Below are 19,535 nucleotides of genomic sequence, written 5' to 3' on the forward strand. Positions count from 1 at the left end.
TCCGTCCGAGCTCTTCAGCGCTGATCTTGAAGCCATCCGTGCGGCTGCTTCTGCTTCTGTGATGCCAGTTGAGCTCACCGATCTAGCATGTGCGGCCGTGCACGACAGTCATGCCCTCGATTGCGCTGTTTTGTGCCTATGTCATGATTCTTAGAGTCATTGGACGCATATGGGAAGAACTTGTACTCCACTGCATATACGACGTATGTGCCCCAATGCCATTATATTTCTGTGAAGCTGCTGTACACGCTGACTGAAGGTTAAAACGTTAGGCTCCCTACGGAGAGTCGCGCCTTGTCTTGCGTGCAGAGGACGCTCGCAACTTTCTATCTTACATATTCTGCCAAGAAAGACACGGCACTTTGATGTGAGATTATTTTTCCTTGGATTTATAGATTCTGTAAGAACCACAGGCTACAGCCATATCTTAATTTAAGAAAAGTGGATTTCTGTTGCGTTGTACTCTGAATTGGAGAACCAAATGCGCGACACGTGTCCGCAGTGCGTGACTGCGTCATTCATTCGAAATAAGCGTACAAAGTGTTAAAACATAAATGTAAGCTATATTTCTCGTTCATGTTTGAACACACATGTTCAAAACCACTTTTACAGAGAAAGGTGTTATAAGATCAAAGCTTGGGTCACGCGCGGCGCCGCGTATGCGTTGTCCACCCCCCACCCCCCGTAATCACATCGCACGAAATTAGAAAAAAGAAAACTGAGTACTAATGACACAGCGGGGCTTGAATTCGAGTCCGCTGGGTACCAGCCCAGTATTCTACTACTGAGCTACGCCGGTGCTTGGGACTTGTTGGCAAACTTGCCTTAGGCAGGCTTGATGTCGGAAAACCAATCGCGTTGATACGACTTATTCAGCGTTTCAAAACAGCGAAAGAACAAACAGTCATCACACAATGCGAATAGCGTAACGAGTGGGCCGTCTAGTGCTCCAATCCATTAAAAAAGATTGTTCTTGGTCCTCTATTAACTGTGGCGCATACCCACTTTAGGCTTAATTCTTCATTGTCGTCAGCCACTGCATCAACAATTGGCAAAAAACTTCTTGCGAGTGTTTAGTGGACAAAAGGTTTCTCACAAAAATAAAAAAAATAGCATAGCGAATGCCGGCCTACTACCCCAAAATGTTTAATAACAATGCTGTAGTGGGTATCAAGCAAGTGTGCTTGCAGCAGTTACCCAGCGAGTATTTAGAAAAGGCTCTCAAAGGCCGCTCTTCTAGCTTTCGCTGTGACTGCATGTGTTGCGCCTTCCGTGCAGGCCTGGCGTTTTTTTAGTACTTGACCTAGATTCAGTAAACTGACCGCATATGATCATTATTGGCGGCTTAGTGTAGCTGCAGTTTGTATAAAGTAGTTATCTTAAGCAGCATGCGCCACGTAAAAAGTTTTGAGATGTTACACACATGTTCCTCGTGGTTTCTGGTGTCACTGCAACAAGTTTGTGGATAAGAGAATCTTCATAACGACAATGTTGTAACTATTTCATCGTTTCCGGCACCATTATTAGTATGATGAAGGCCTGAGTGTGATTCTGTGTCAAGGCATGATAACTAAATGGTCGTTTTAAGGGAGGGGCGTTTTTTTTTTCATTATTGTGATGATACTTCGCCTCGGCAGTCAAGGCAAATAATGATACTTGCCTCTCTTATTTTTCACAGGCTGTAATTACCCTAGATGTTTAGAGCAAGCGCTACATGAACTAAATTATGACCTCTTTATTAATGGGGTTATTTGCTGTTTCTCATATCAATAAACATGGATGCAAGGACATTTTAGTTTTTCTCCTTTCTTTGTGGTCTTTGAAGCAAACAAACGGTGACACAACTTATTAGCGCAGCTGCAAAATTCCGTCAATATCTGTGTAAGCGGGCACCGTCAAAAAATTGCACCGTGGGACGTCGCGGTGAACGATTGTGGCCAATCATCAGCGTGCCTAGTAATTTGTCCTAGGTGCTATGTGACGTTCATTGGGACGTATTCACGTGACGTCATCCGCAAGGGGCGCTAGTGAAGGTGGTTTTTGTACCTTTGCTTGCAGAATTATGCACCTGATTTGGAACCCTGCAACACTTATTCAATTGAAGGTTAGAATATGTGATTGACTACCATTATTTATGTAGATTGGTTATATAGGCACTGCTTACTTAAATAAGTACCCGATTTCTAACTTTCCCATTGTTCTTTTGCGTAATCTTTGTACATAACATGACTTACACTGTCACTGTTTATACAAATTGCAATACTGTTCTGTAAAATTGGAATTGATTATTGGAAAGACCGTTTAATAATTTTTCCTTCATTGTCGCTTTTTCGCATTTAGTGTGTCCATGCGAACAGCTGTGCACGAACATTTGAGATAGAACTCTTGCGTGGATAGATGCTTCGACCAAAAAAATAGCAGTAAATTTTGAAAGACGGTGCAGATAATTTATCCAGCTACTCACTCGCAACTGCTCTTGGCATCCATTGTGGAGTTCTCAAACTTGTCCATCTCTTTCCGCAGGCATGTCACAATGAGTGAGAGCGGACTGCATGCGCCCAATCGGACAGATGCTGCGGAGAAGATACGAGAGAGTGTTCGAAAATGAAACCGCGAAAAACAGTTCGCAAATGTGTCATTGAAAGGCCAATTAAAAAAAAAACCACAGGGGGTCAAAATATCTGGAGCCCTGTACTACAGCGTCTCTCATAATCATATTGTGGTTTTGGGACGTTAAGCCCTTACAATTATTACTACAATGTTGACACTTCGTCATGTAGATAACGTTCGAACTCGTGCAGACCAACCTAGATTTCCTATTATGGATGTAATCACTTCCGGTGTAACCATAACGTCATCTCGAAGGTGTTAGAATGTCTGACATATCGAACGAAAACAAAGTGTTCTGTAAACAGTATGAGGGGCTACATCTATATGCACTGGCGTATTGTTCGAGTTCCTATCGGTGTGGTACATCACCCTTCGCACTGAAATTGCATCGCGTAATTTTGCCCGACGGCATGAGTACATATCACACAAAATTGTGCAGCTGCGTTTCCTCCAGTAAGTCTGGAGAGACCTGCGGTTTGAACCGTAACTCCATTGCTGCAAATTAAGTGGTGTGATGTGCTCGAGAGGCGCTCGTCTAAAGCGCTCGTTGCTTGCCCATATTGGATAGTTGAGGATAACACCCTGTGTTGAGGAATTTTCGATCCCTTCAATTTTCCATCTTCCTTCAAGCCGCTTTTGAATTTCCAACGTTGGTGTGACAGGAAGCGCACACGATTCTTGGCGTGGTTGCTACGCGGCGTCCTTCTAGGTATGTAAAACCAATTTGTATACGAAGATGTCAATCGTGAAGTGGGCCTTCTGACTTTTGCATACAAAGCTTGTCTTTTGCAGCATACAGCAACCAAGCAACGCCAAACTATGTGGTGAGTGCTATTGCACAACTTTCCGACTGCAAATGGGGCTAAGAGACTCTGTAGCTATGACACAATAAGTAATTTAAAGTGGTTATGTTGATAGTGTCTCTCTTTGTACGGCACAAAAGAAGTTTTTCTGCCTGAAAATTACCAAAGTGACTCACATTTGAGCAGTTTCATGCTGGAGTCTTTGCAGGCGTCTTCGTGTACCGCTCTGTAGAGTCGCTCCATGCCTTCCAGTTCGGGGTGATGATCTAGACACGGACTCATAACCTCCTGGCAAGGTGACTCAGCATCATGCTGCCTGCGACGAAAGAAACAACAAAGACACCAATTTTCGCGTCTCTTTCAACAGAAATTTTACGTGCGTATGCCTAACTGGGGTGTCCTTCACTTATTTTTCGGAGCTGTAACAACCTTTATTCATATTACAGTGTAAGCGCATGCACATGCGAGCAGAAGGAGACGGAAAGCTGGGAGGCTCCGTATTTGTTTTTACTTGTAGACATCATCATTTTAAGCTAAAACTGAAAAACGGATGAACTTTAATTATACAGCAATGACTCGGTCACCGAGGAGTGTGTACTCGTAGTTACACGAATGCCAAGAGCGAAAATGATCTAGCTACCAGCAAAGAGGAAACAGCTTGCTACCGCTGGGAGGCGTGCACAAGTCTGCTATGGTCAACTTTCTTTTTAGGGACGAAGCTCCTTAAAGCGACACCCGTTAGTCCCTCGTCGAAGTGCGTAACCAGTCTTACGCTTTGACCAGCAAGGTGGTGCCCGTGGGAGATTTCTCCTGTGCGTTGTTGAACAATAAAAAATTTGCAGCGTGCGCGTTAACTAAAAACTTAATTCTCCTGTCTCTAATTCCCAATCAGCAGCCATTGGCATGTACATTGAGCACTATCTGACAAGAAAGGGTTACTACTTTATACTCGCTGGGCGTAACCTCCTTGGTTTTAGAAAGGTTTGGCGAGCGTTGGGTCGCAGTGCCATGAATACTGTGAACTAGTAAATACCATCAACTCGAGGTGGTTAAAGGTGGAAAGTAGACAAGAAGCGCAAGCCTTAAGAAAGTGTGCATGTGCCACCTCTCGTTTAGCCCTTGGAATGTCCGCTGGATGGTGGTGCTTCTATGTGCTTCTATATGCGGAATATATGATGAAAAGATGTGAGATAGTGGTACTTGGAGTGTGGACTGGATCAACGAACGGACACACAGACAGATGCATGGACGGACGCATGGATGGCTGCACGGACGGATGGACGCATTGACGGAAGCATGGGTGGATGCATGTACAAACGCAGGGACGGACGCATGGATGTACATGCTGATGGTCACACAGACGGACACATGGACGGACGGAAGCATGAACGAATGGACGGATGGGTGGCACATGCCCGAAAGAACAGTCCTTAGAATGTCCGCTGGATGGTGGTACTTGTATATGATGAATACATAATGAAAAGGTGAGATATGGTGGTACTTGGAGTGTTCACTAGAAAGATGGACGGACGGACAGACATACAGATGAATGGATGGACAGATGGACGCATGGACGTACAGACAGACAGCACTGACGGCCACACGGATGGACGGACACATGGACGAATGCAAGCAAGAACGAATGGACGGACGGAAACGCGCATGGACTAGCAAACGCTTCGCCCCACCAATCATCATTCACTCCATGGATATGCTGTGATTTTTTTGTGTTTCTTTTTGGAAATAAATCTTCAAATTCCAAGACAGCACTCATCCTGTGTACTCCGTGTTCTTTATCTTCGCCATTAGCGCTGCACATATATTTCAGTGAGTCCAACTTGCCATTCTACCATCAAGATTTTTCACAGAACCCTTTTCTTTACGTTTGTGCTGTTGATCTTATTTTAGATTTGCTGGAAAGAGCTTGAATTCTGCTTTTTATTGTCACTTTGTGTTTTGTTGGATATAAAATGGTTATTACGCAGGCTTTAGGAATGGTGCAACACTTTTGTTCTTTTTTTTGTTGAAAATTCATGTTTACTGTGGTATGCAGAGAGCGGCGATAAAAAAATATCGCAACTCGGTTGCAGCTAAAAGTAATAAAATTAAGGCCTCAGTGTGTGGACACCATACCACCTATCGCTACAATCAAGGCTACAGTATGAGTACTTAAATTTTAGGTATCGTTCTTGCTAATAGAGCTGAAGTAACATGATTGCAGGAGTTAACGCTGGAGTGTATTTGGGCATACTTGAAAAGCAAAGACTTACCAATGAAATTAAAAGAAATAAGAAAAGTCTGAATAATGGAGAACATCATTCGTATACTGTAGTAAAACTTTGGTCAAACGAATTTACACACGATACTTGGGTTGTGCAAGCTTCCTATTACGCACATTGAAGGCGACCAGCATTCTAATCTATGCATACTATTGCAGACTCAGAGACTTCGAGAGATATTTCGCATGGTACTGAACAATTCCTATATGGCAATTGCTGCACGGACTTTGATGACACCATTAATGTGTATCAGATATGCCTCCGCGCAATGGCCAGCAACTACACTCTCTACGGAAGATGCGACATTAACGGTTGTGAATGGTAGGCTTTAGCCTGCCTTTTTACAATACAAAAAACGGCAGCATATCCACAGGGTGTATGATAGAGACTGGGGCGAAGAATCCGTCCGTCCATTTTTGTTCTTGCTTCCGTCCGTCCATGCGTCCGTCTGCATTACCATCCATGCGTCCATCCACCCATACGTGCGTGCATCTGTTCGTGCATCCGCACGTTCATCCGTGCGTCCGTCCCTGCGTTCGTCCGTCCATGCGTCCATCCATCCGTGCAGCTATCCGTGTGTCCGTCCATGCATCTGACTGTGTGTCCGTTCATCCATCTTGTCAACACTCCAAGTACCACCATCTCGCATCTTTTCATCATATATTCGGATGGATGGATGGATGGATATGGCTGTACCCTTTAGATCGGGCGGTGGCTAGCGCCACCAAGCCGTAATACTTAATGAAACAAAAACCAGATTAATTTTTTCCCTAAATAGTGAGGTTGAGGATTCGTACTTTGCAGCGAAGGGTTCAATTTTCACTTGTGCCTTGACTTTACCCACCAATCAGATAACCTCCTTCTAGTTAATTCGACCCGCCTAAAGTCTATTTTGCCCTCACTGTCCCTAAACCACAGTGCTTTGAAAAACTCTGCGCCATCAACCTAAACTACAGGGTGAAGCCCTTTACAGAACATTATCAAGTGTTCGGCAGTTTCTTCTTCCTCTCCACATGCACTGCATACCGTGTCTACCCCTTCGTATTTGTCCCGATATGTCTTTGTTCGCAATACTCCCGTCCTGGCCTCAAACAGTAGAGAACTACCCCGAGTATTATCATAGATCCTTTCCTTGGCTATTTCCTGCTTAAAAGTTCGATAGATCTCCAGTGCGGACTTCTTAATCATGCCTATTCTCCAATTATCGGTCTCAGCTTCCTTCACCTACTTCTTAACCGATGATTATTTTTGGTTTGGCCCCCTGCTGTTTCGCAAGTATTTACCAGTCAATTTTCTGGTTCGCTTCCGTCATTTTGTATTGATATTCTTCAGGTACAAGTAGCTGAATACCTTCCTAGCCTAACACTCTTCCCCCATTTCTCTCAATCGCTTCTCAAATTTGATCTTGCTGCTAGCTTCCCGGCCCTCAAATGATGTCCATCCCATATCACCTTGTACTCCCTGATTTGGTGTATTCCAGTGAGCTCCTAAGGCAAGCCCATCTATTCCACGTTGCTTAATTTCTAATCTTGCTTGAATTTCTGATCTCATGAACAAGACTGCATTGCCGAACGTCAGACCAGGAACCATGACCCCTTTCCACATTCCTCCACAAAATCATACCTATTGCAATTCCACAGTGCCCTGTTTTTCATTACCGCTGCATTCCTGTTACATTTAGTCGTCACGTATATTTCGTGTTCCCTAAAGTACGTGGCTCCATTGCTTATCCACACGCCCAGATATTTATCTGTTATCTCTAGCGTGACCTCCTGTATTCTGAGCTCACTACCTTCATTGTCATTAAAAATTATGACTGCTTATTTTTCTTTACTGAATCTGAAAGCTAACCTACCTCCCTCATTACCACAGATGTCCACCAATCTCTGCAAATCTTCCTTGTTGTCGGCCATTAGCACTATATAATCTGCGTACATCAATGCTGGTAGTGTCTGTTCAATGAGTTTTTCTTGTTTGACGAAAGAGAGGTTGAAGCCCAGTCCACTTCCCTCTAATTTTGCCTCTAATCCTTGTAGGTACATCATGAATAACAAGGGTGACAGAGGACACCCCTGCCTAAGCTCCCGTTTCACCTCTGTGGGCTTAGACACCTGTTTTTCACACTTTATAACTACCTTGTTATTTTTTATAGATCTCCTTTAAAAAATAGTGACTACATCTTCCACGCCTAGTGTGTCCAGTATTCCCCACAATTTCTTTTGAACCACGCTATCGTACGCTCCCTTGATATCCAAAAATGCTAGCCACAGGGGCCTGTGTTCCTTTTCTGCTATTTCAATGCACTGCGTCAGTGAGAACAGATTGTCTTCCAACCTCCTGTGTTTCCGAAACCCATTCTGCAGTTCCCCCAGCACCCCCTCATCCTCTATTCATGCCTGCAGTCTTCCCTTTATAATCTGCATCGCCAGCCTGTAGACCACTGATGTCACTGTTATAGGACGGTAGTTTTTTATGTCACCTTTGTCACCCTTTCCTTTATAGATCATGCTCATCCTGCTAAGTTTCCATCTATCGGGAACCTCTCCATCGATTATTATTTTGCTCACTGCCTCTCTCAAAGCCTGCTTAGACTTTGGACCTAATGCGTGTATCAGCATAGTTGGAATGTCATCTGGGGCTGTTGATGTACTACTAGGAACCCTTTTTTGAGCCCTTTCCCACTCTTGTTGTGAAAATGGAGCCATTGCGCCACTTGATTCATCCTTGTCTATTGTGATGCATAAAGCACTTCTGTGTTGAAATTTTTCTGTCGCCCTTGTTCTTATATATTCAATAGCTTCGCACGTTTAGCCTAGCACCTTGAGCTTATAAACCTTTGCTCTAGGCTCGTCTCATTTCTTAGGGAGTTTAGATGGTTCCAAAATTTCGCAGCTGCCTTTCTATCTTTTTTATGTACTTCTGCCAGCCACTTGGCTCTCTTTCTTCTAATCATTTTATTGATCAGAAGGGATGCATCCCTTCTACAGCTTAGAAAGATTTCACATTTTCTTTCAACATCAGCTGTCGGTTCACTGCGCTGCTTAGCATGTCTGTGTTCTCTAGAGGCTTCCTGGCGTTTTGCTATGGCTCTCTTAACTTCCTCATCCCACCAACTTTTGGGTTTGTGTCTTCGTTTCCGGGGTGACTTGTCACGTGCCTTAGCAAGCTCTAGCTCTAACAGTCTAATTAGATTCGTGTATGTCCGCACTGTTTTATTATCCTCAGTGATGAATTTCTCAATTTGTTTAGTGGCTATTTCAATTTGCCTTTCTGAATAAAAATTTTTCTGTAGTTGCTCATCTTGTCTCCTTCCCACTTTCACTGCTCTTCCAAAACTTAGCTTGATACGTTTTTGATCACTACTCAGACTTCTGGAGCCACATTCATCTATGTGCATTCCCCTGAGCTTATCATACATCCTATGTGACATCAGTGCGTAATCTATCGTCGACTGCAGTCTTCCTACCTCCCATGTTATTTGCCCTTCACACTTCTCGGTACTGTTGCAAATGACCAAATCCAGCCTTTCACACATATCCATGAGCAGTTTGCCTGTCGGCTCGGTATACCCATCTATATCTTCTATGTGTGCATTCATATCTCCTAGTATAATTATCTCGCACTCTCCTCTTAACTCCTGAATGTCCTTTGATATACACTCTACCATTGCCTGGTTTTTCTCTCTGGCCTTTGCTCCCGTCCACAAGTACACGAAACCAAAGAGTGTCATTTGACCTGCCACTTTCCCTTTTAGCCATAAATGTTCATTGCACTCCTGCTTGACCTTTTGCTAGTCTGTACTTTTATGAATGAATGCCCCAATACCACCCCCCTTTCTGCTGCCTTCTGTTCTATTACAATATTCCCACGCGTGGTCCGGATTGTTCGGAGGTTGTTCCATGTCCCTGAGATGTGTTTCTACAAAACCGTATACCATCGGCCTCTCTTCCCTTAGCTTTTCTTCTATCTCTTCCCACTTCAGCCTGTTCATACCACCCTGCATGTTAATATACCCTATGTGTGAATTGGCTCGGCGCTCGTGGCTACGTCTATTTATGCCCCGGACTCTACCTATCTTAGATACTGGTGCTACTTTGGAATCGTATCGATCCATAGCACCTGTCAAAGAGTCTCGCTGGTTGTTTTCCTTGTTACTAGCTATCCTACACCCTAAAGGGCCCACTTGCCTCCCAAAGAAGCTACTGCGCGTCCTGCAAGTCGCCAACCCACCTCATGATCTAGCCGCCCATCGAAGTGAATTCTGTCTCGTTGAAAACCACGCCACATATGCACCTCTCTGTTTATTTCCACCACCTCAAAGCCTTTCTCTCGACTCATCCGCCATTTCTCTTGGTTTGCGTTGACAACCGCTCTTTGCAGGTTGCTATCGCGCACCGGTACCTTCAGTATTGCGCATGTCGTTACCTGTACCTCAGGAGAATTGGCGCGCATGTCATCGACGCCTTTCGCCAGTGTAGTTGCTGGTGCTGCTGTATTTTCATTTAAACTTCGTTTAAACCACCTGAAATTATCACGAGGTTTCATTTATCAGCTGTAGTTTTGAGTTTTGCGCTCGCTTGCCTCATGACTGCTTCCGGCTTGCGTCCTGGGAACGCCCCTACTGCAACCCTCTTGTCTCCTCTTACCCTCTTTTTGATGGATTCTGTGCATTGATTTAAATTCGAGTCCCTGGCGATTATCACATGCTGTGACTTTTCAGCTGGAGCGTCCTGCACCTGGGGGTTACTTGCACCTGTGACGCCGGCTGCTTTGACCCCTCCCAGCCCCACCATTACTTCGCTGAAGCTGGGCCTTGCGACAAATGAACCGGCTGAACCTGTTTTTTCCAAACTTGCTTGTTCTTTCTTCTCCGCAGTTCAGGTCCGGTTCCCTACTGTTCTCTCTGTAGGCGTGAGTGGTTCTTAAAAAAGAGAAAGGAAGAGAAAAGTGAGCCCCGTTATTGTCTGCTTCAGTGAGCGACACCGCCACAGAGCTCACAAGGGATGGGGGTGAGGAGGGATAAAAAGGGTAGAAGTAGAAGTGTAGAAAAGAGGAAAAAGAAGCAACAACAAACTGAGGGGATAGGAGAGACAGGAAAGATGGAAGCGCGGTCACTGGAGTCCGAGGACGGGGTACACTTGCGAGAGATGTTGTCGGCGTCAGTAGATGGCGTAGAGCAGGTACAGTAAGTCAGAGCTACACTGTCGTCGAAGGTCGTCGGCGGCAGGAGGTTACGTAGGGCGAGCCCAGTCGGCCAGAGCTACGCTGACGCCGAAGGTCGCAAGCGCGCGAGCGCACAACCGGTCGGCACGGAATCCAGCGAGCGACTCCTGTCTCCGTAGGCCGCTCCTCTGTTTACCTTGGCTAGCGCTTCCTCGGCGGACTTCTGCTTTTCTGCCATAGCCCTCGTTTTCTCTGGCTCTGTCGCCAACGCAGTCTCGAGCTCGGTGATTCTCATCAGCATGTCACTCTGGGTAACCATCATTTTCTCCATTTTTTTTCATCAACCTCACATAGCCTACACTTCGCGTCAGCCTCTTTTCCTTCCGCTTCTACACTTAGGTCCACTTTAAAACCAACCCCACATCCTGAACACTTCACAGTCTTTTTAACCATGTCTTTCTGACACCAAGTGTTCTATGACTTGCCTCACTCGATAATGACAAAACTCGAGCCCTGCACTACGAAAAAGAGAAAGTCTAAGCTCTACTACAAAAAATTGCGTGTTCAATGTACGTGCACCTCCCCCACGGGATGGCAAAAGAAAAAGAAAAACGAAAACAAAAAACAAAAATCAAACGCACTCACAAACTAATAAATACCTGGTGACTGACCCCCGAAAAAGCCGTACTATAAAATAAGTGCTAGAGGGATTTTAACCGTTGCCATATAATTGTAAAGACAAGCTCAAAACATGCAAAACAACATATCTGCGCAGTCGATCGGAAGCGCTCAAAAAACACGTCTATCCACCGTGACAGTCCGCCGCTGAGTCCATATACATGCACTGCCATCCTCATACGCCATTCGTCATATACATGCACCGCCATCCAGCAGACATTCCAAGGACTAAACGAGAGGTGGCACACGCACACTTTCTTACGGCTTGCGCTTCGTGTCTACTTCCCACCTTTAACCACCTCGAGTTCATGGTATTTATTGGTTCACTGTATTCATGGCACTGTGGCCCAACTCTCGCGAAACCTTTCTAAAACCAAGGAGGTTACGCCCAGCGAGTATAAAGTAGTAACCCTTTCTTGTCAGATAGTGCTCAATGTACATGCCAATGGCTGCTAATTGGGAATGAGAGACAGGAGAATTTGGCTTTTAGTTAACGCGCACGCTGCGAATTTTTTATTGTTCAACAATGCACAGGAGAAATCTCCCACTGGCCTCACCTTGCAGGTCAAAGCGTAAGACTGGTTACGCACTACGACTATGACGAGGGACGAACGGGTGCCGCTTTAAGAAGCTTCGCCCCTAAAACATCATGATGACACGAGAACGCAAAAACTGAAAGTGTACTCACGTGCACAGGCTCTCCAATTGGCTGACGTTGAGTGGTCCACTTGCTAACTCGCCGAGAAGACTCACAAGGATGCTGTTGTAGCACGTGTGAACTTGCGTCACGTTACATAATTGAGCAGTGGTAGCCGGAACTGTGAGATGAATGAGTAAGGATTCATTGCCTCCCTGAGTTTGTGTATACTTCTTGAATACGCGAGGTCTTACGAAATATTGCGCAATTTTGATCTAGAAGCAAAAAATAGACTTCCTGTATAGGAGATTCAAATTGAGCAAGTATATGGGAATAAAATATGCACAGAGATCTTGCAAAGGCACTTCAACACAAATCCCTTGAAAAACACACATCGCGAATGAATTACAATGGCTGAGCTTCCGGAGAACGTATTCGATCGCTTTGAGGGAGTGTCAGTCAATTGTCTGCGAAAGAAAAAAAAATAGGGGGTGTTTCACGGAGTAATATTTGTCCTTGTGCACTCTAAAGAGAGTCAAACAAAAAGGTATGTGTTTTATTCTACAATATGACTAATGGCGTTGCCATGTTCATTAACACACCTTTAGGGCCCGCAGTGCCGTACACCTAATTTATGTTCTGCGTGCAGGCATTTCGTATTGTACAACTGTCGACATACTTCACTAGGTGGTCGCACTTTATAAGGTTAACAATTAGTGGCAAGCGCCTTATGTATCAGCTGTTAGTATCTCAGTACAAGGCTCCAGGCAATCAGTATCAGTGTTTCTACACAGATGCATCACAAGGCCGGCCCATTCATGGCCAATTTTGAGGAGCTTTCGTAGCCGCAACTGCAAAGTTATTAGCTCCAGAAATCATGCATAGTAGAACTAAATGTACCCAGTTAGTCCTAGAACATTTAAAACGCGCTCTGAGATCCAAATTAGCCGTCGTATACAGCACACTGCACTGCCATTTGCACAATAAAAATGGGAAAATGATTGCAAATCAATACAATTTCTTGATTTGTGGTAATAATTAAAAAACTGCCTGAGAGTCACCGATGCTCGTTATCAATTTCCAGCATAAAGGGCGCTTTGATCTCTCAATGAGAAGGTAAGTGTGTGTGTGCGTGCGTGTGTGTGTGTGCACTCATGATTGTCTGTCTGGATTTCCATTGTTTTTATGTGCTTGATAACGTCAAGTGCACACGAATCCACTATGTCACCTTCTATACAAGATAACAGAAATAACTATTTGATAAAACTACATGTGCGGCGGTTCGGCACAGATGAGCAGGTTTAGTGTTTTTAAGTGACAGTTACATAGGCCATTTCCTGAACATTAAACCTTTTCGGTTTGACGGGAAGTGCCACAAGTGTAAAGTAGTCGTTGGTGGAAATTTCCCGACGACTAATTCCGTATTGAATTGAATTGTTTATTTTCAACATAATACATGTCGAGGGACGGTACGGCTAAAGGCAAAATTGACTGCCTGACAATGGCCCTACCACCCGAGCACTGTCCAACAGAATTGTGACTATCCCGGACAACACTCGATGTTCTTAGGTCGTCCTCATATGGTACAATCGTCCCTGCACAGTTGTCATTGACCTTAGTACTTACTGAGGACGACACAAGCTGGTTTGACCCGGAAACGTCTTTTCGAGTGATTTTTGAGGACAACAATTGGTCCGGAAAAGGTCCTGTCAAGGATATTTTGGGGATCACAAAAACATTGCACTGGGCTTTTAGATATAATTCCTCAAAGCCTTTGCGCACCAAGTAGATGCATTTCATATGAGAAAACTTTCTCCCCACAATCGTTTCATACAGTTATAAAGTTATTGTATATTTTTACCTCGTTTGTTTCTTTTAATTTTGGCAGGAAACTTTCAAATTATGCATTCCGCTTAAATGAGACACGCGTAATTAATTGGCTTGGGTATCGAACCTGGTATTGCGAAATGTACATTTGAAACAGTGTGTTATTAAATGTCACAACCCTAAATTAGTCATTATACGCGGCTGTAGCGCGTAATAACAAACTAGCAGCTGGCAACCATTGACCATGCGGCACCATTGTAGATGGTCAAGTAGCCAAGCCATTCCAAGCCAACTGACTGTCAAAATGGGGTCTGTCAGGGAATGTGCTGTGTACTAGTGAAGGTTCGTGTCCTTTGTTGTTTGTGTGCATGGTTAAAAGTGAGATATGTGTGAGAGTGTAAGTCGTAGGTGACGGCGGTAGGTAAATTGCCGTGTTGATGGGTGCACTGGGCTGCTTAACGTTCAGACTGATCATGGGTGTATTGTCACCAGCCGACCGCGGCGACGTTTGGTTCGAAGCATTCTGGAACACCAGCCAATCGCGATCAATTGTGCTTTGAAGCAGCCTGGTCCCACCGTGAAAAGAATCGACTTCTGCATCTGACACATGGCCCGACCTCGGGCAAGTCAAGTCGAAGCCCATGTCGAGTGTACTGGTAGGCTGTCATAGCGGAGCCTCTAACACTAGTGAGGGCATTGGGCACGATACACGTGGTGATGAGGACACTGTGTCAAACTTTTGAGGAATATTACAAACGTGGTTGATTGAGCTGTGTTAGCTGCCTTGATACTGATTTTCTTTTTCATACTATACGTGGACTCGAATGCCTGGCAAAGCTGTCAGTTGTGATTAATTACTGTTAAGTAAATTTCAGTCAACAAGCTTTGTTTGGTCACCTCTCTGTTGATTGATACAGTATATATATACACGAGAACTCGCAGGTGTTTTTTTAGATGTATGAAACTATCATAAAAACAAGTAAATTCTTAGTAGTATCACTGTTTACAGTACCGAACCGGCCACGCAATTGTTCGGAAAAGATACTAAAAAAGTCCTGAAGTGTGGTTTTGAGGACGTGCTGAGGTTAAGTGTATGCACAAAGGGACGGGATTAGTGCCATTCTAGTACCATAAGAGGACATTGTGAGGACGTCATATTGTCCTCACAGAGGCATACTGAGGACGTCCTGAGGTTGTGTTTGTGTTGTCTGCGATCATTTAGAAATTGTACACTAGAAAGCGGAAGCTCTGCACGGAAATAAAAAGAAGAAACATGGCACAGCGCTATTTGCAAGGGATGGCGACATGCATACAGGAATAACACAATTGAGTTTTTTTAATATTGTAACAGGCCATAGGCCACATGATGTTAGAGATCGTAGTCATACTATGAAGGCACGCAAGACAACAAATATAATTTAACAACACGCTTAAACAGGGATGTTGATAAAACTTCATACACTTTGCTAAGTACTTGCGGATGCTGGTTTAAGAAATGAGGGATCATGTATTTAAGTTCTTTAGTGCAGTATTTTGTTCTGCAAAGATGAAATTCAAGGTGGCTATGTCATAAACTATATGGATTGTGGTTTATCAAGTACATGTTTGTAAGCATAGATGACGGCCGCTTTCTCAAGCTTCTACGGGCAGCATGGTTTGATGTAAAAAATGTTTTTTTAGTGGGCCGTGATCATGTCGTTGTCTATCTTATACCAAAAGCGCCGAGCCAACACTTTTCTTCTTTTTTTACTTTACTTTATTAAAACGCCTATGACAGCTATTCCAAGCTGCCCACTAACTTTCGACGTACGTGGTACAGTAGGACATTTAACGTGCAGAATCACGTTCACCGACCAAGCTGGAGAGAAAAAAAAAGTGGCAATGGAAGCGTATTAAACAATCGAAACGTTGAAGGTGCGCTCCTTACCGTAAGTCCACAAGACCAGTGGGCATAAAGCCAGCATCCACTCCAGCCAAAGATTTTTGACAGCCATTCTGAGAATACGGCCGACTGTTCCAAGCTCCGCGATGAGACGAGACGCGTTTGGCAACGTACGCAAACTGGGCTGGATAGCGACTGCGCTTGCCTAGCACGTGGAAACGAAAAAGAAACATGCCAGGCTCAGTGAACAAAAAAAAAAAAACGACAGATAAGCGGATGGACTTGAAGATAACGCTGGATATAGTTGCGGACTGGCGCGCGGAGGAAGAGTGTCTGAGATAATACGCAAGTGCGTATTGGCGTGAGCTGAACCTGTGAAGGCCCACCGTTATCAGTGTTTTGATAGATACGTTTTCACGACAATGTGTAATGCGGGCATTTCCAGATGCAACGCGCCCGATGAGTCGGAGTATACGCCATTGGCAAGACTTAACGCCGCATAAGAAACGGCATTGATGCGAAAGAAAAGCGGCAGTTTAAAAAAAATGACTTCCTGAAAATTAGCGCAATTGAAGCCCACGTTCTGTGCGTGAACCCCGGCTCTCATAACTTAACGGACTCATATCATAGAGCTATAATTGTTTTAGCGACTATTTTAGCGTGATGCCCTTCACTCAAGCAATTAGTTCAATATTTTAGGATACCTTGTTGTCACCACACTTTCACGAATGGTGACAACACACCCCTGACTAGGCTCATAGCATTACACTCGAGCTCATGGTACAATCATAATAAATTCCTAAATTATCACTTGTAACGTATACATGCAATATTCAAAGCAAGGAGCAAAGTAAGATATAGAATATGCATTGAGTGAACATGAAACATAGAAAAAGAACATAACAGAGAAACCTTTATGATTGTAACTAGGAAACATGGCGAATTAATTTTAGAGGACAGCTTGACGTTGGAAGTGGCCGCACAACAAAATGCGATGATAATGTAGTTTCAGACTATAGAACAAAGTCACAGTCGAGTATATTTTTGACAGCTTGCTAAGTGTTGATAATGGAACAGAAGAGAAAAAAAAACAAGTCATTAAATAGCATTGTGGTTTGAGAGATCTGAAACATCTGAATATAATCACTGCATGCGGCCCACGGCTAGTTCCATTTTTTGGCGCGACTAGTGTGAAATTCCTGAAATCACACCTTGGTGTAGGGTTAACATATGTGGATTAGGAGAGTTGGAATTTACCTGCTCCAGTGAGTAATGATATAGAGTTTCCTAAAATAAACTAGAAGGAGACTCTGGCACTGCGATCATTCAGGGACCACGGGAATGATGGGGAGTACACGAATTTGCCTATAGTCTTCGTACTTGCAGGCAGTGAATCGATCTTGTGGCTTCGTTTACTGCCTTATTATTTCGGTTTCGTTTCGAAGGAAAGAACGAACCTTTTTGAACTTCGTGACCCGATTTGAACTGGTAAGCCTTAAAGGTTAAGTTGGGGAAGCGCAACTGCCGAACATTTGCTCACTCTTGTTCTGTGGCAAAGCAGCTTCAAGCAACGCAACAGCAAAAGGAACGTAAAGTATGAAAACTAGGCAAATCCGTGTACTATCCACTATTCCTATGCTCACTGAAGCGCCATGCGTTGCAGCTCCCGTAGATACTTGCATCAGAGTTCCCTCTAGTGTACATATAGAAAACTCTATGAGTTAAATTATGTTAAAAAAGACGCTGACGACTTCTCCCAGACATATTCGGAATACCATCCATAGCTCCACTACGGTGGTTTGTAGTGGCTATGGGGCTCGGCAGCTGACCCACAGGTAGCGGGATCGAATCTCAGCAGCAGCAGCAGCTGCATTTCCGACGGAGGCGAAAACGCTCGAGGCCCGTGTACTTTGATATAGGTGCACGTTAAAGAACCCGAGCTGACCAAAATTTCTGGGGCCTTCTACTTCAGCGTCTCACATAATCATGTCATGATTTGGCAACGTTAAACCTCAGCAATTATTATAATACAATCCACCATAAAACAAAAGAAACATGTGCGTGGTATACGTTATCCTTTGCATACGTAAAGATTATCTTCTTCATTTGTGAAACGTACACTTTCCCTAATCTCTAATGAACACCCTAATGTGTCTGTGGGCTCAGTGCCAGCGCACTCTTCATGGGCTGCTATAAATACTCTGCCCTTCGCTGATGCCGGATGTCCCAGCCTACAAGGCACCGATATTTTCAGAAAGCGACTTCATTTTACCACAAAAAAAGGTGAGTAAATAGTATTCGTAGCACAACAATTCAGCGCACAGTAAGATTTCGTTGGTGGGGTTAACCTAATTACGTAAAATGAAGTACAAAATGACAGACTGATAGTCTAGTTAATGGTAAATATTTTCGCTTTAACGTGAAGAACCACATAAATGGTGTCCCGTTTTTCAATTTTCCTATCCCTACAGTTGGTAAAACTTCTGCAAGAGTCACAAAATTAAATTACTCAATATTAGTAATGGTAAAGTGTCAATGAAGATATTGTAGGCAAGTATATCGAGAGCTCAACTATAGCGTTGTCGCTATTGTTCAACTGTTGTGAATAGTTTTTTTACATTTATATGAAGAGAGAACGCGATGCGTCAAAAAAAAGTCACAGCTTTGCCACAAAGGCAAAGCAATGAACGCGATAGGAACAAATTGGATGATCACGCGAAGAATGGCAAACAGATCGAAACGTGTCCCGCATTTGTCACGCAGAAATGACACACTAAACATACACAGGTACAGAAGAACGCGAATAAGCGTCTCATTTGTTACTTCGCTGGGTCTGAACTGCGGGCACTTTTCGCAAATGAAGACTGTGCAGCGAGTGAAGTGACCCTTGTGTGCCTGGTAACTACAACAGAATCATTCTGGTGAAAGCCCAAGGCGTACGGTCCTCCCCAACACGAGATAACCACGCGTACGCGTGAGTGTACACACCCACCTCCCCGCAGGGCAAAGTACGCAGGGGAGAGGAGAGCACGCACCGCAGCGTCGTAACGATCTGGCGACGCACGCTCATTGCGTCATCTCACTGGTAATGCTGAAAACACGATATATCCCACAGATGCCCATCGTCAGCGGTAAGTTGTAGATATATTTAGCTTGCCGTTAGATATATTTAGCTTGCTAACGCCTCACACTTATAATCAACAGGCCGAAGGCTCGATTCCGTGTGACGGAGTCTTTTTCTGGGCTATTTTTCTTTCTTTTGTTTTCATATGTATAAATACGTATACATATACTGTGTGGGATGTGGATGCCGACACCGGCGACAAATTCCAGCCGAGAGTGCCCTAATGGTTGCTAGCGCAAGAAAAAACCCACTGCACTGAGCCAACGTTGCGAAGGCAGATGTAGGAGCGCTTCGTTTTAAAAAGAGCACCGATGCAGGCCATTTCCGTATAACCTCAGCTTCTCTCGCTAGAAACTTTTGGTCTTCTTTCACCTGCTTGTGCTTAAAGGAGGCATTTCTTATGCGGGATTCTCCATCGGAGTGACGTATTCGCTGCCGTTTACGTGCCAATAACGTCTGACGCACCCTGTATGCATATGGACGCAGTCTTTTTGCGGAGGGCACGCCACTTCACTAATCGCCGAACTTTCGA

The 19,535-nt window shown here is 44.3% G+C and overlaps 1 protein-coding gene across 1 annotated transcript in view; it reads right to left on the reverse strand.

The window, feature by feature from the left end:
* The window catches only part of LOC119172022 (uncharacterized), a 75,998-nt gene that overhangs the window by 48,268 nt on the left and 8,195 nt on the right, over window positions 1–19,535 (reverse strand). Inside the window, exons 2-5 of the mRNA XM_075886577.1 lie at window positions 15,925–16,084; window positions 12,222–12,351; window positions 3,590–3,729; window positions 2,465–2,573 (exon numbers count right to left, since the gene is read on the reverse strand). Coding sequence (XP_075742692.1) covers window positions 2,465–2,573; window positions 3,590–3,729; window positions 12,222–12,351; window positions 15,925–15,991 — 446 coding nt within the window. The 5' untranslated portion in view covers window positions 15,992–16,084. The remainder of the gene's footprint in view (window positions 1–2,464; window positions 2,574–3,589; window positions 3,730–12,221; window positions 12,352–15,924; window positions 16,085–19,535) is intronic.

Source organism: Rhipicephalus microplus, chromosome 1, assembly GCF_043290135.1.
Source record: "Rhipicephalus microplus isolate Deutch F79 chromosome 1, USDA_Rmic, whole genome shotgun sequence".
NCBI lineage: Eukaryota > Metazoa > Arthropoda > Arachnida > Ixodida > Ixodidae > Rhipicephalus > Rhipicephalus microplus.